At 42.8% G+C, this 16396-nt stretch overlaps 1 protein-coding gene across 5 annotated transcripts in view; it reads left to right on the top strand.

The window, feature by feature from the left end:
• The window catches only part of NFX1 (nuclear transcription factor, X-box binding 1), a 91344-nt gene that overhangs the window by 61786 nt on the left and 13162 nt on the right, over positions 1 to 16396 (top strand). For 4 of the 5 annotated variants that reach the window (XM_063609052.1, XM_055293972.2, XM_063609050.1 and 1 more), the window contains exons 14-19: positions 1105 to 1224; positions 3754 to 3833; positions 8595 to 8825; positions 9663 to 9736; positions 11104 to 11205; positions 11876 to 11917. In XM_063609052.1, the coding sequence (XP_063465122.1) occupies positions 1105 to 1224; positions 3754 to 3833; positions 8595 to 8825; positions 9663 to 9736; positions 11104 to 11205; positions 11876 to 11917 (649 nt within the window). Of the gene's footprint in view, positions 1 to 1104; positions 1225 to 3753; positions 3834 to 4379; positions 5449 to 8594; positions 8826 to 9662; positions 9737 to 11103; positions 11206 to 11875; positions 11918 to 16396 lie in introns of those variants that run through there. The other variant, XM_055293974.2, reaches the window with a different exon arrangement.

The raw sequence follows: 16396 nt of genomic DNA, 5'->3' as shown, positions 1-16396 counted from the left end.
TTTTAAAGTTACTTCTAATGCTGTGTTGTAGTCCCTGAATGTGCAAAACTTGGGATATGAGCAGCAATCCTGAGATGGGGCCTAGTTCGTTAATAGATTCCTTCTCTGGTACCTGCCTCATATATGTTATTGACCTAGGTTCTGTTCTCAACAATCTTCTTTCTCTATATTATTAGCAGCAGTTTGCAAACTTTTTGGTTGTAGGGCTCATTTACATTACTAAAAAGTATCCTAAAGAGTTATTTTTATGTGAGTTGTATTAATCTTTATCTACCATATTAGAAATTAAAACTGAGAAATTTAAAAAATAATTGATTAGTATATTTCAGAATAATAATATACTCATTGCATGTAATCACAAAAATTTTTTTAAATAACTTTTCAAAAAAATAGAATAGTGGATACTTGGTTTAATAGAAGATAGCTGCATTCTTATATCTACTTCTGCATCCAATCTGTCGTGATATAGTTGAGGCAAATGAAAAAAATCCAGCCTTACACAGATAGCCTTACACAGGAGAAGGGAAGACTATTTTAAAGATGTTTTCACATAATTATTGATATTCTTTGAAATTACACCAAAATTCAACCTCATTTCAGAAAGGACTTGACTCAGTGTTTTTGTTCTCTGTCACAAAAATTTATTGGACTTTCTTGTACTTTGAATGGATCTTTTTACCCGTGCATGATTTTATAACAGCGCACGTTGATCATTTGGAAAATAATTCTTCACTGAGTTATGTGGTCTTTGAAATGTTGATAAATTTCCTATTATAATATTAAAAACTCAGTCATTAATATAATCTCCAGTCTAGAAATATGTTGGGAAAAGTATTGGGAAGTTGTCAGGGTCATAGTAATAAATGAAACTTCATATGTGTGCGTGCCTTTTTCACCAGCTTAGCTTTAATAAAATAAAAGTTTAATAAAATAAAAACCTCTTTTGAAAAAAGTAGCACCCCCCAAAAATTCTCCTCAAAAAATACAAGCAAAAATGTATGTGCGTGCGTGTGTGTGTGTGTGTGTGTGTGTGTGTGTGTGAATATGTACGTGCACATCCCAAACTCAGAAAGGATTCTTTTGTTTTACCTGCTGCTCCACCAGGTTTTGATGAATTAACCTGCCATTGTGGTGCATCAGTGATTTACCCTCCAGTTCCGTGTGGTACTAGGCCCCCTGAATGTACCCAAACCTGCGCTAGAATCCATGAGTGTGACCATCCAGGTGAGTACCAACTTGTCTTCACACTTCAGCCTGCTCACACCGTGTCATTTAGGATCCTACTGTGTAACTGTCTTTGCTGCTCTAAAGTCATGCTGTGATGGCTGCCCCTTGCTCCCGGCTCAGGGGCTGCTTCTCTGAAGGTGGGTCTGCGATCTGGGCCATAGCTTGGAATCACAGTGCCCTCCATTGGTTTACTCTAGGGATGTCAAACACACCTAAAAATGTTGGAAGACACCCCAGCTGATCTTATGTCTCAGGAACTTTTCTTTCTTTGTGGTCTCCACTTTGGTGCATATTTTGAAATTTAGCATTTACAAAATTAAAAGTGATTTTTTTGTTGTTATAGAAGCAATATATATTTATCATATTAAAATTAAGAAAATAGAGTCCAGGGCCAGGCTCAGTGGCTCACGCCTGTAATCCCAGCACTTTGGGAGACCAAGGAGGGGCAGGGGCAGATCATGAGGTCAAAAGATTGAGACCATCCTGCCCAACATGGTGAAACCCCATCTCTACTAAAAATACAAAAATTACCTGGGCATGGTGGTGCACACCTGTAGTCCCAGCTACTCGGGAGGCTGAGGCAGGAGAATCACTTGAACCCGGGAGGCAGAGGTTGCAGTAAGCTGAGATCGCACCACTGCACTCCATCCTGGCGACAGACCAAGACTCTGTCTCAAAAAAGAAAATAGAGGCCAGGCACAGTGGCTCATGCCTGTAATCCTAGCACTTTGGGAGGCCAAGGTGGGCGGGTCACTTGAGGTCAGGAGTTCGAGACCACTCTGGCCAACATGGTGAAACCCTGTCTCTACTAAAAATACAAAAGTTAGCCAGGCATTGGGGCGGGCACCTATAATCTCAGCTACTCAGGAGGCTGAGGCAGGAGAATTGCTTGAATCCGGGAGGCAGAGGTTGCAGTGAGCCAAGATTGTGCCACTGCACTCCAGCCTGGGTGACAGAGTGAGACTCTGTCTCAAAAAAAAAAAAAAAAAAAAAGATAAAGTCAAAAGTTTGAATTAAATAATCTATTATATGTCACCTCCTAAGAATTATACCTTATATGTATTTCTCAGGGTCTTTTGCCATGTGCAAATATATATGTTTGCATTTTTTCCCCAACATAAAAGTGGGATCCTACCGAACTTAATGCTTTTAACTAGCTTTTTTTCCACTCTTATTATTGTATTTTTAATCTGTCCCCTTGTCAGTATTTTTTTACAATATAAATTTTTAATGGCAATTGAGTGTCCTGTTACATGGATGGGCCATAACTTATTCAGTCAGCCTTGTGCTGCTGGACATTTTAGTGTTTCCAGTTTTTCTCTGATAAACTGCTCAGATACCAGGCCAACAACCATTTGACATCACTCAATTTCCGCATCTGTCAAGTCTAGTTGCTGGCTTTTCTCTAGCACCATACCGGGCCCATCATTTCATTTTACCAAATACCAGAGGCAAACCTGAAGTAATTCAGGGGACCAGATTTGATACCCACAGTTAGTCTGGCAATATGATTCAGACTTAAAACTAGAAAACCAGCTCTTGATTTTTTAAGTTAATGGAGTAAAACAGAACTTAACAAATTCTTCATTAAGTGGAATGTTCCCTCCTTCCTTGGGGATCTTAGGATAGCCCTCCCAGTGTAGTTTATAAGCCCCTCCTGTGGCATTCATACCAGCATGAAGTACATGCCCAGGCCAGTCCCCACCCATTCCCTCCTTTACGCTTACCTGCAGGTGAAGTCCAAATCCTGCTGGGCAAGGTCCATAGTAAGAACTTCACCATTTGTGAATTGTGTTGTTTTAGCCTATTTTGTTCCCCATTCATTTCCATTTTCTTAAGTGTTTATTGTATTTCTAACATGGTGTCAGACACAGAGGGAACTTCAGAGGAAGAGAAAAATACCCTGTGACCTTGAGGTTCTTACGTTCTCCCTGAGAGGAGGAGGACGGTAGTTCAGTACACATGATACAACCACCCTTCACATGAAGATGGGCTAAATAATGTGGCAGCAACCCATCTGCATAGAAACTGAGACACCAGGAAGTGTGAGGGAGCTCAGGCTAGAGTGTGGTCAGCCAAGGAAAGGTTCGTTGTAGGAGGTGAGTTTTGATGAACCTCCCCTTATAGGCAGTAATGAAATTGGAAGGAGTCAGCAGAAGCATTTTAAATGGAATTAATAGCAAAGATATCTGAGCAGAAGTGAGCAGTTGCTGTTAAAGTAGGGCCAAAAGAATGACGTAGTAGAATTGGATGGACCATATGGCTGTGCTGCAAGAGATGAGATGGGAAAGCTGCCTCCTCTGCTTCTGTTTTGGCATGTCTCTTCTGCCTTGATTGGGTTTCGTTTTCTCACTCAACACTTTAACATAAAGCAAGGTACTTTTTACTTTCCTGTGACCGTTTTTCAAAAGTACTCCCAGTTTCTGAATTTAAAAGTTTCATGCCGTATGCCACTTATATGATGTATAATGGTTTACATGGCTTTATTTAGAAAGTATTCCTAAAGTTACCTTTCTCTTTCTGCAGTATATCATTCTTGTCATAGTGAGGAGAAGTGTCCCCCTTGCACTTTCCTAACTCAGAAGTGGTGCATGGGCAAGCATGAGGTAAGTTTTCTCTCTCAAGTGCTCATTGTTTCAGGCAGAGGTTCATGATTTTATTACTTAAGAATTGTTAGTCTCATCGTTTGTCAAAGTAAATACACTCAGAAGTAGAAGCTTTCCGTTGCTTAAAAATTTTTTCTGAAGATATAATTTGCATACAACAGAATTTACCCTTTTTATTATACAGATCCATGAGTACAAAAGCATACATACCATCAAACCACTACCACAATCAAGATGTAGAACAGTTCAGTCACCCCCAAACATCCTTCATGCCTCTGTATACTCAATGTCCCCTACTTCCAACCCCTGAAAACCAATGATCTGTTGTCTGTTCCAATCATTTTACTTTAAAACACCAAATTTTTTTTTAATAACCTCCTTATTCCTGCAAGAATGGCAATAATAAAAAAAGAATAGATGTTGGCGTGGATGTGGTGAAAAGGGAACACTTTTACACTGCTGGTGGGAATGTAAACTAGTACAACCACTGTGGAAAACTGTGGAGATTCCTTAAAGAACTAAAAGTAGATTTACCGTTTGATCCAGCAGTCCCACTACTGGGCGTCTACCCAGAAGAAAAGAAGTCATTATACGAAAAAGATACCTGCACACGCATGTTTATAGCAGCACAATTCACAGTTGCAAAAATGTGGAACCAGCCCAACTGCCCATCAGTCAACAAGTGGATAAAGAAATTGTGGTGTATATATACGTACCATGGAATACTACTCAGCCGGGAACGAAATAATGGCGTTCACAGCAACCTGGATGCATTTGGAGACCATTATTCTAAGTGAAGTAACTCAGGAATGGAAAACTAAACATCGTATGTTCTCAATTATAAGTGGGAGCTAAGCTATGAGGACGCAAAGGCATGAGAATGATACAATTGACTCTGGGGACTCTGGGGAAAGGATGGGAGATGGGTGAGGGATAAAAAACTACACACTGGGGCCGAGCACAGTGGCTCACGCCTGTAATCCCAGCACTTTGGGAGGCCGAGGCAGGCAGATTACGAGGTCAGGAGTTCGAGACCAACCTGGCCAACATGGTGAGACCCCATCTCTACTAAAATAATCAGCCGGGCCTGGTGGCGCATCCCTGTAATCCCAGCTACTTGGGAGGCTGAGGCAGGAGAATTGCTTGAACTCGGGAGGCGGACGTTGCAGTGAGCCAAGATTGCACCACTGCACTCCAGCCTGGGCAACAGAGCAAGACTCTGTCTCGAAAAAAAAAATAAATTTTAAAAACTACACATTGGGTACAATGTACACTCCTCGGGTGATGGGTGCACCAAAATCTAAAAAATCACTACTAAGGAACTTATTCATGTAACCAAACACCATCTGTTCCCCAAGAACTATTGACATAAGAAAAAAGAAAAAAAAAATCACTGATTGCAGGTCACCATAACAGACACAATAATGAAAAAGTCTGAGATGTTGCGAGAATTACCAAAATGTGATGCAGACGCGAAATGAGCATGTGCTGTTGGAAAAGTGGAACAGATAGACTTGCTGGACACAGGGTTGCCACAAAGTTTCAATTTGTAAAAAATGTGATATCTATGAAATGCAATAAAGTGAAGTCCAATAAAAAATGCATATTTATTGTACAGTTGAGAAGATTTAATTCTGCTACTGAGAAAGAAATACTCTAACATTCTGGCATATAAACCACCAGACATGTGGTACACATTTTTCCTTGCTCTGGTTAAGATGATACTGTTTTCTACATTCCAACTGTCCTATACCAAAAAAAAAAAAAAGATAGTGTTTTGTAACCTGCTTTTTTTGCATCATGACGTATTGGCCAACATTTCATGAAACTCTCTTGACATCTATAACAACATGCCATATTCTTTTATCTTCATGGACGTATATTCCTCCACTGATTTCCTGTGGGTGGTTCTCAAGTCCTTGGTATTTATTCTTTTCTATATGTCTCACCTTTTCCAGTTTATCCATTCTAAAACATCAATGTGTTATCTTTGTATTGATGGCTTATTAAGACTTCATTCAACAGATATCAAGTATGAGTACCTACTATGTGCTAGGTAACAGGCTAGGTTTGGGTGATTTGAAAGTGAACAAGACTAACCCAGCCGGGCGCGGTGGCTCAAGCCTGTAATCCCAGCACTTTGGGAGGCCGAGGCGGGCGGATCACGAGGTCAGGAGATCGAGACCATCCTGGCTAACATGGTGAAACCCCGTCTCTACTAAAAATACAAAAAATTAGCCGGGCGCAGTGGCGGGCGCCTGTAGTCCCAGCTACTCGGGAGGCTGAGGCAGGAGAATGGCGTGAACCCGGGAGGCGGAGCTTGCAGTGAGCCGAGATCGCGCCACTGCACTCCAGCCTGGGCGACAGAGCGAGACTCCGTCTCAAAAAAAAAAAAAAAAAAAAAGACTAACCCTTGCCCTTATGAAGCCTTCACTTTGGGTCGGGAGGCAGGCATGAAAACAGACAATAGCAGTAACGCAGGAAATACAGAGGGCTAAGGAGGATGGAAGGGCTCTCCAGGTGTTCTGGAAGAATTAATATCCTAAAGGATAGTGAGAAGAAAGTAATGTGGAGAGGATGACAGGGCAGAGCATGGGCAAGAATTATCCCCATTGCCCTGGTAGTAGAATGGGTAAGTGTTTAATGATTGAGAACTACATTCTACTAAAATATGGATTCCAGTGTGATGGGAAATATATATGTCCTAGATGTTGGAGGTCTCTTCAAGGGGAGAAGTTGTGTGTCACTGCAGTAGAAGTATATCCCTCATTTCGGGGGTTCATGAAAGAATTTAAGTGAATATATAAGACTAGCCTTTGGTCCTATGAGCGTAAAATTTCAGCAGCTTTTTCCTATGGTGAGGAAGCCTGGAAACAGGCCATTTTTCAAGAAAAAAAAATGAATTGGGGGTTCCATGCCCTGTTGTCTCTTAATTTTTTAAAGGACATGACTGCCTGAACCTGTGGAGACCATGAGTTGAGAGACATGAGGAGAGTTAAGTATTTTATTACAGAAAACAGCCTTCTAGCCTGGGCAACCTAGTGGGATCCTGACTCTACAAATAATACAAAAATTATCTGGGTTTAGTGGCATGCCTGTATTCCCAGCTACTTGGAAGGCTAAGGCAGGAGGATCACTTGAACCCAGGAGTTCAAGGCTGCAGTCAGCCACGATCGTGCCACTGCCCTCCAGCCTGGGCAACAGAGCAAGATTCTGCCTCAAAAAAAGCAAAACAGGCCGGGCATGGTGGCTCACGCCGGTAATCCCAACATTTTGATAGACTGAGGCAAGTGGATCACCTGAGGTCAGCAGTTCAAGACCAGCCTGGCCAACATAGTGAAACCCTGTCTCTACTAAAAATACAAAAATTAGCTGGGCATGGTGCACACACCTGTAGTCCCAGCTACTTGGGAGGCTGAGGCGGGAGAATCGCTTGAACCCAGGAGGTGGAGGTTGCAGTGAGCCGAGATCGCGCCACCGCACTCCACCCTGGGTGACAGAGCGAGACTCCATCTCAAAAAAAAAAAGCAAAATAAAACAAAAAAATGGCCCTGCCATCAGTCTCAGAACCCTGGGCTAAGGTTGCCCTCCACCCCTCATCTATAAGAATTAGTCTATTGACTGCTTTAGCAGTTCAGAAAGGAGGGAAAAGATCATCTGCCCCTCCCAGTTAGTCATAGCATTTTCAAGCACTCCCTAGTTATCTAGTTAACATTTGTTGTCACTTTGGAAAGTTTATGTCCCAGATCACATTTTTGGCTTCTGCTACAAATCCTTTCGAGTCATAACAGGGATTATTAAATAAAGTTAAGGTTTGTTTTCTTCATCTCAAACTAACCTTTCATACTTTGAAAATCAAACTGATTTTTTTCAGATAAATAGAGCTTTTTTAAAAATACAGCTTTTAAGCTGGTTGCAGTGGCATGTACCTATAGTCCCAGCTAATCAGAAGACTAAGACAGGAGGCTCACTTGAGCCCAGAAGTTCAAGTCCAGCTTAGGCAACATAGTGAGACCCTGTCTCTAAAAATTAAAATAATAATAATCCTTATTTTAAAAACTGAGCTGAGTGTAGTGGTTCACGCCTGTAATCCCAGCACTTTGGGAGGCCAAGGCAAGTGAATCGCTTGAAGTCAGGAGTTCAAGACCAGCCATCTGGCCAACATGGCGAAACCCCGTCTCTACTAAAAATACAAAAATTAGCTGGTCGTGGTGGTACACCCCTGTAACCCCACTACTCAGGAGGCTGAGGCTAGAGAATCACTTGAACCCTGGAGGCGGAGGTTGCAGTGAGCCCTGAGATCGGCGCCACTGTACTCCAGCCTGGGCAACAGAGTGAGACTTTGTCTCAAAATAAATAAATACAAACTGTTATTGCCAGATGCAGTGGCTCACACCTGTAATTTCAGCACTTTGGGAGGCCTAGGCGGGTGGATCGCTTCCACTCAGGAGTTCAAGACCAGCCTGGGCAACATGGTGAAACCCCACCTCTTAAAAAAAAAAAAAATACAAAAATTAGCCGGGCGTGGTGGCATGCACCTGCAATCCCAGCTACTTGGGAGACTGAGGTGGGAGGATCACCTGAGCCCCAGGAAAGTCATAATCACACCATTGCACTCCAGCCTGGGGGACAGAGTGAAACCCTGTATCTCAAAAAAAAAAGACAACCCTGCTATAAGCTGAGAAATGTTTAAAGAGAAAGTTAAAACTCACCCCAAATCCCACATGGAGATGAGAATCTGGCTACTTCTGTCTCTCCTAGTTTCGGAGCAACATCCCCTGTCACCTGGTTGATATCTCTTGCGGATTACCCTGCAGTGCCACGCTACCATGTGGGATGCACAAATGTCAGAGACTCTGTCACAAAGGGGAGTGTCTTGTGGATGAGGCCTGCAAGCAGCCCTGCACCACCCCCAGAGCTGACTGTGGTCACTCATGTATGGCACCATGCCATACCAGCTCACCCTGCCCTGTGACTGCTTGTAAAGCCAAGGTGGGTATTTCTGACCACAGATGGAGCATAGACTGTAGTTCTGAGGCCATTAGTGAATCCAGAACTGTCTACAGTGGCCCCTGGGCATGCATCTTAATCAGGGGTCATTGGTTGCAAATAACCACGAGTTAGAGAGAGGTAAGTCATACAGGTTTCTGCCTGCCCAACTTGGTATGGCCTTTTGATTCAGCAGGTACCCACTGCCACCGGACCACAGTCTGTGTCTCCCTTGGATCAGATTCTTAATAGTCACTGATTGTTTATTCCATTTATTTAATAAATGTATAAATGTCTTTTGTGCAAGTCAGTATGAGGTGCTAGGGATAAATTAGTGAACAAGAGACCCATGGTTCCTCACAATCTGATAGGACAGATACTCGATTATTACTTAGATAACTAATTATGGCTGTGGTGTCATGAGGGAGTAGTTTAAGCCTTGTGGAGGGTGCTGTGAGAGCAGGTAAATGGGAGGTTTAGCCTGGTCTAAAGGATCAAGTGTGGCCACCTTGAGGATGTGGAGTTGGCTAGGCCACAGTTGGGCCTAGGGCAAGTGTCTGTCTCTGATGGTAAAAACTTCATCCTAGGCCTGCCCCTCCAGCCAGGATTAAGAACAGAGGAGGTTTCCAAAAGGGGGCATTGTGGACGGGGCACTTCTTTCCTAGCATGTCAACAACTGTGTCAGTTTGCATGTGTGGTTAGCTTCTTCCAGCTTGGAGAGTGGCCACCCACTAACTCTCTAGTCTCTGCTATGGTTTAAGAGAGGATTTAAGAGTGAAAACTGCTTTATTCACATGGTTCCAGTGTGCTAAAAGTCGTTCCATGTTCATCTGACTTCAGGTAGAGCTACAGTGTGAATGTGGACGAAGAAAAGAGATGGTGATTTGCTCTGAAGCGTCTAGTACTTATCAAAGGTTAGTGTTACGTAAATGTTAACAACTGATGACCTAGGTGAAACAGATACATGTGTTTTGTTTTGTTTTTAAAGCTAGTCAAGTGAAGCAGTGGGAGTGGAGAAGAAACAAAGAAGTCTGTAACTGGTTGTGATCAGTGAGTTGTAAACACCACTGCACAGATACATGTGTTTATCATAGTATCCTTGCAACTTTTCTAAAAGCTGGAAAGGTTTTTCTGTTTTTTTGTTTTGTTTTGTTTTACTGAGAGGGGTCTTGCCCTGTTTCCCAGGCTGGTCTCCCACCTCGGCCTCCCAAAGTGCTGGGATCACAGGCGTGAGCCACCACACCTGGCTGGAAAGTTTCTTACATACATTTTTAAAAATCTGGTTTCTCTAGTTCAAAGAAAAAGTGCTGCTTTATGTACCTTGTCTTCCCTAACTTTAGTGTGTAAAATAACTTTGAAATTTCTCCACTTCCTCCTTCCTCTTTCTCTTTTTCTCTCTTTTGGTCGTATTACATTGTGAGATAAGAAGGAAAGATGTCCTGAAGTTAGGTGAATTGCTTTCACATCCTACCATTTGTCATTGACACAGCCAGGGCTAAGCCCTGTGCTCCTCTGGTGTGAGGGTTTCTAATTGTTCTGTGAGGTATCTCTGCAGCCTCCTGAAGTCTTGGGACCTGTGTAGCCATATAGGGATCTGAGTACTGAGATGGAGGTGTTAGAGAATGAATAGTTTTATATATATATATATATATATCTGGTTAGATGGGGAGAGGTGCCATGGATATAGGACTTTAAGAGGATGCACACATCAGATTGGCTGTGTTTGAATACCTACTAAGTGCCAAGTGTTGCTCTAGGGGATACTGAGGGATTGAGTCACCTCATCGCTTCCCATGTAGCTGCTTTGAATATAATTGAAGAGACATAAATATGTAGGTAGTTCATAGTAGCTGGGCTTCCAAGGCCACACCAGTTTTCATGTGCTAGATTTGCTTTTTTTTGAAACGGAGTTTCACTCTTGTTGCCCAGGCTAGAGTGCAATGGTGCAATCTCGGCTCACTGCAACCTCCACCTCCCAGGTTCGAGAGGTTCTCTTGCTTCAGCCTCCTGAGTAGCGGGGATCACAGGCGCCTGCTACCACGCCTGGCTAATTTTTTATATTTTTAGTAGAGACGGGGCTTCACCATATTGGTCAGGCTGGTCATGAACTCCTGACCTCAGGTGATCCACCTGCCTCGGTTTCCCAAAGTGCTGGGATTACAGGCGTGAGCCACCACACCCGGCCTAGATTTGCTTTTAAAGAGGTCTTCTGTATCCCAAGTATAAGGAGGTTCTTGTGAAACTGCAATGCCTCTTTTTCCCTTTCTTTTTTATATTTCAGAATAGCTGCAATTTCCATGGCCTCTAAGATAACAGACATGCAGCTTGGAGGTTCAGTGGAGATCGGCAAGTTAATTACCAAAAAGGAAGTTCATCAAGCCAGGTAATTTTTAAAATACATATATGTGCCTTCTTTCTTCAGTTAGACTTCAATTAGAGGGCAGGGATTATTCATTTATCTCAATCCTTCATAGCAGAGCCTTGCATACACAATAAGTATTCAATAGACAAGTTGATGTTGTGACATCCGCTCCATCCCCAATGAATCCTACTCAGGAGATGGCCAAGACTAGAGGAGACTTTTCCAGGCCTCACAGTAACCGAAGGAAGCAGAGACCTATAGGTGTTTAGCTTAACCCATATGAGAATAGAGAACCCAGAGTGGTGGCTGTCTCTGGAGAGGGAGATCGGGCTGTTAAGAGGGGCACCTGTGGAGCATTTGGGGCTGAGCAGCCAAGGAACACTCTGAGGCCACTGGAGGACTCCTAGACCCCATAACAGAGAGGCCATCCCACCTGTCCTTGAGAGGGACCTCATCCAGCCATTGCTGGATTGGGGTCCCTGGGGAAATGGTATTTCTAGGGCAAGGTTACTGATGGAAACTGAAGAACAGGTGGCCTCACAGGCCTCACAAAAAACATTCCTGGCCTGAGGGAATGTTTTTTGGCAAGAGTCAGCTGTGCTTCCAGGTTGACTGAGACTTCCTTTTCTTGCTGCATAGGAGCTGTACAGCCTGTATTCTGACTTTAATTTTTTTTCATTTGCTTATCAAGGCTGGAGTGTGATGAGGAGTGTTCAGCCTTGGAAAGGAAGAAGTAAGTAGTTGCAGCTGCTTTTTTAATCTCCTTGCCCTTGAGCTCTGTGAAATTAATGGGAGGGAGCAACCCTTCAAACATCAGACATTCACTCAGCACTGCACTGCGTCTTTTACTGTTATCAAAGAGCAAGAGAAATGCCATTACCAAAAATTGAATTGTCTTAAGGATAAACCACTCAGGTGATTTCAGCATATTGAGAAACAGGAGCTGCGTGGTTTTGGGCATGATATAAACATCACATAACACAGCATACTTATTCAGGGACTGGCCAACTTCCTGACTCAGAGATAAGAGGTTTAAAACAATGTTTAGTTAACTTTTCGTTGAAGTTTAGCATACATATTGAAGATTGAAAGTGTGCAGATCAGTGAATCGTCACTAAATGAATACAGTTGTGTAATCAAGCACTCAGGTGAAAAGATAATTACCAGAACTGTCTCCTATACTCTACATAAAGGTGAAACTCTATCCTAACTTCTCTTTAGATTAGTTTTTGAACTTTATGTAAGTGATGAAATCATGTAGTTTGTATTATTTTTGTCTGGCTTCTTTCGTTACATTTTTGTGACATTCACTCCTGTTGTTGCATGTAGCAATGCTTTATTCATTTTTATTCCTGCATGATTTTTTTTGTATTACTATTCATTTACCCATTATACTGTTAATGGATATCTTTGTATTAACCATTAGACTATTACAAATAAAGCTGTTAAGAATTCTTTTTTTTTTTTTTTTTTTTTTTTTTTGAGACGGAGTCTTGCTCTGTCTCCCAGGCGGGAGTGCAATGGCGCGATCTCGGCTCACTGCAAGCTCCGCCTCCCGGGTTCATGCCATTCTCCTGCCTCAGCCTCCCGAGTAGCTGGGACTACAGGCGCCTGCCAACACGTCCGGCTAATTTTTTGTATTTTTAGTAGAGATGGGGTTTCACTGTGTTAGCCAGGATGGTCTCGATCTCCTGACCTCGTGATCCGCCCACCTCGGCCTCCCAAAGTGCTGGGATTACAGGCTTGAGCCACCGCGCCCGGCCGAATTCTTTTTTTTTTTTTTGAGATGGAGTTTTGCTCTTGTTGCCTAGGCTGGAGTGCAATGGCATGATCTTGGCTCATTGCTACCTCTGCCTCCTGGGTTCAAGCGATTCTCTTGCCTTAGCCTCCAGAGTAGTTGGCATTACAGGCGCACACCACCACACCCAGCTGATTTTTGTATTTTTAGTAGAAATGGGGTTTCACCATGTTGGCCAGGCTCGTCTCGAACTCCTGACCTCAGGTGATCCACCTGCCTCGACCTCCCAAAGCATTGGGATTACAAGCGTGAGCTACCACGCCCAGCCCAGAACATTCTTAAACTTGCTTTGCTCTATATTTCTGTACATTTCTGTTGGATATAAGCCAGAAGTAGAATTGCTGATTAATAGGGTTTACGTATGTTCAGCATTAGTAGATTCTGCCAGTATCCAAAGTGATTGTACCAAATTACACTCCCACCAGCAAAGGATAATTCCCATTGCTGTACTTTTTTGCCAGCACTTGAAATTGTCAGTCTTTTTAATTTTAGCCATTTTGTAGATGTGTATAACAAGATGTCATTGAGCTTTTAATTTCTATTTTCCTGATGACTTAAGAGATTAAGCACCTTTCAGGCCGGGCGCGGTGGCTCACGCTTGTAATCCCAGCACTTTGGGAGGCCGAGGCGGGTGGATCACGAGGTCAGGAGATCGAGACCACGGTGAAACCCCGTCTCTACTAAAAATACAAAAAAATTAGCCGGGCGTGGTGGCGGGCGCCTGTAGTCCCAGCTACTCGGAGAGGCTGAGGCAGGAGAATGGCGTGAACCCGGGAGGCGGAGCTTGCAGTGAGCCGAGATTGCGCCACTGCACTCCAGCCTGGGCGACAGAGCAAGACTCCATCTCAAAAAAAAAAAAAAAAAAAAAAAAAAGAGATTAAGCACCTTTCTTGTAGTTACTGGCCATTGGATAGCCTCATTTTTGAAGTGCCTGTACAAGTCCTTTGCTTATTTTTTTGTGCTCTTTTTGTATTGATTAGTAGGAATTCTTTACGTATTCTGAATATGAGTCCTTTGTTGGCTTTATGTATACATTGTGAGTACTTTGTTGCACTCTGTACTTTCATTTTTTACTCTCTTGATGCCTTTTTTTAATCCCAGAAGCTAAAGAACTCTTGATGTCTTTTGATAAACAGAAATTTTTAATTGTAATATTATCCAGTTTATTTGAGTTTCTTAATAAGCACTTTTCATGTCCTATTTAGAAAAATTTGTCTATCCTGAGGCAATGACAATATTCTGTTACTATCTAGAAAGTGTATTATTTTACCTTTCACATTTTAAATCTACAGTTGACCTGTACTGATTTTTTTGAGTATGGATAAGGAGAGTTTACAATTCAGCTTTTTTCCATGCAAATATCCATTTAACCAGTACCAAGATTGTCCTTTTCCCAGCACTCTGCAGTGCCACCTCTGTCATAAATCACATATAAGCCTGGGCAACTTGGCAAAACCTCATCTCTACAAAAAATAAAATAAAATTAGCCAGGTGTGGTGGTGCACACCTATAGTCCCAGCTACTTGGGAAGCTTGAGGTGGGAGGATTGCTTGAACCTGCAAGGTTGAGGCTACAGTGAGCCGTGATCACCAGGCTGGACTACACTCTTGGTGACAGAGTGAAATCCTGTCTCAAAAAAAAAAAAAAAAAATAGACCGGGCATGGTGGCTCACACCTGTAATCCCAGCACTTTGGGAGGCTGAGGCAGGTGGATCACGAGGTCAGGAGATCGAGACCATCCTGGTAAAACCCCATCTCTACTAAGAATACAAAAAATTAGCCGGGCATGGTGGTGGGCACCTGTAGTCCCAGCTACTCGGGAGGCTGAGGCAGGAGAATGGCATGAACCCAGGAGGCAGAGCTTGCAGTGAGCCGAGATCGTGCCACTGCACTCCAGCCGGGACGACAGTGCAAGACTCTGCAACAAAAAAAAAAATAATAAATAAATTAAAGTATATCAAATATATATATATGTGAGTCTATTTCTGATCTCATCCTGTTCAACCGCACTAGTATCACACTGTCTTAATTACTGTGCCTTTATAACAAGTCTTAATATCTGATAGTATATATCCTCAACCATGACTCTTCTTCAATATTGTCTTTGATTATTCTTTATTCTTAGCCCTTTACATTTCCACTTAATGTCTTTTTCATTTATTTATTTATTTATTTATTTATTTATTTATTTATTTATTTATTTATTTATTGAGACCGGGTCTTGCTCTGTCACCCATGCTGGAATGTAGTGGCACAATCATAGTTCACTGCACCCTTGAACTCCTGGGCTCAAGAGATCCTCATGCCTCAGCCTCCAAAATAGGTAGGACTACAGGCACACACCACTACGCCCGGCTAAGTTTTTCTTTTTCTTTTTCTTTTTTTTTCTGTAAAGACAGGGTTTTACTATGTTGACCAGGGTGGTCTCAAACTTCTGGCTCAAGCGAACCTCCTGCCTTGGCCCCACAAAGTGCTGGGATTATAAGCATGAGCTACTGCACCCAGCCCATTTCCACTTATATTTCACAATTGGTTTGTTATTATAATATATGCCCAAGAAACCTGCTGGGATTTTGATTGAGTTGGTATTTAACTTGTAGATCAATTTGGAATCTTTACAATATTAAATTTTCTAATCCAAGAGGAAGGTGTATTCTTGCATTTCATGTCTTTGATTTCTCTCAATGATACTTTATGGTTTTCTATATATAGATTTTGTAGTCTTTCAGTAGATTTGTTTCTTGCTTTTTGATGCTGCTATAGATGGGTTTATTTTTCTTTTTTTTTTTTTTTTTTTTTTTGACATGGAGTCTCTCTGTCGCCCAGGCTGGAGTGCAGTGGCATGATCTCGGCTCACTGCAGGCTCCGCCCCCCGGGGTTCACGCCATTCTCCTGCCTCAGCCTCCTGAGTAGCTGGGACTACAGGTGCCCGCCACCTCACCCAGCTAATTTTTTTTGTGTGTTTTTAGTAGAGACGGGGTTTCACTACGTTAGCCAGGATGGTCTCGATCTCCTGACCTCGTGATCCACCCACCTCGGCCTCCCAAAGTGCTGGGATTACAGGCATGAGCCACCGCGCCCAGCTAGATGGGTTTATTTTTCTTGTATTACTTGTAATTTTTTATTTTTTTTTCGAGACGGAGTCTCGCTCTGTTGCCCAGGCTGGAGTGCAATGGCGCGATCTCGGCTCACTGCAAGCTCCGCCTCCCAGGTTCATGCCATTCTCCTGCCTCTGCCTCCCAAGTAGCTGGGACCAGAGGCGCCCACCACTACACCCAGCTAATTTTTTGTATTTTTAGTAGAGATGGGGTTTCACCATGTTAGCCAGGACGGTCTCAATCTCCTGACCTCATGATCTGCTCATCTCAGCCTCCCAAAGTGCTGGGATTACAGGCATGAGCCACTGCGCCTGGC

This window comes from Symphalangus syndactylus, chromosome 9 (assembly GCF_028878055.3).
Source record: "Symphalangus syndactylus isolate Jambi chromosome 9, NHGRI_mSymSyn1-v2.1_pri, whole genome shotgun sequence".
Taxonomy (NCBI): domain Eukaryota; kingdom Metazoa; phylum Chordata; class Mammalia; order Primates; family Hylobatidae; genus Symphalangus; species Symphalangus syndactylus.
Note: the sequence above shows the minus strand (reverse complement) of the source record. Positions and strands in the feature narration are given on the sequence as shown.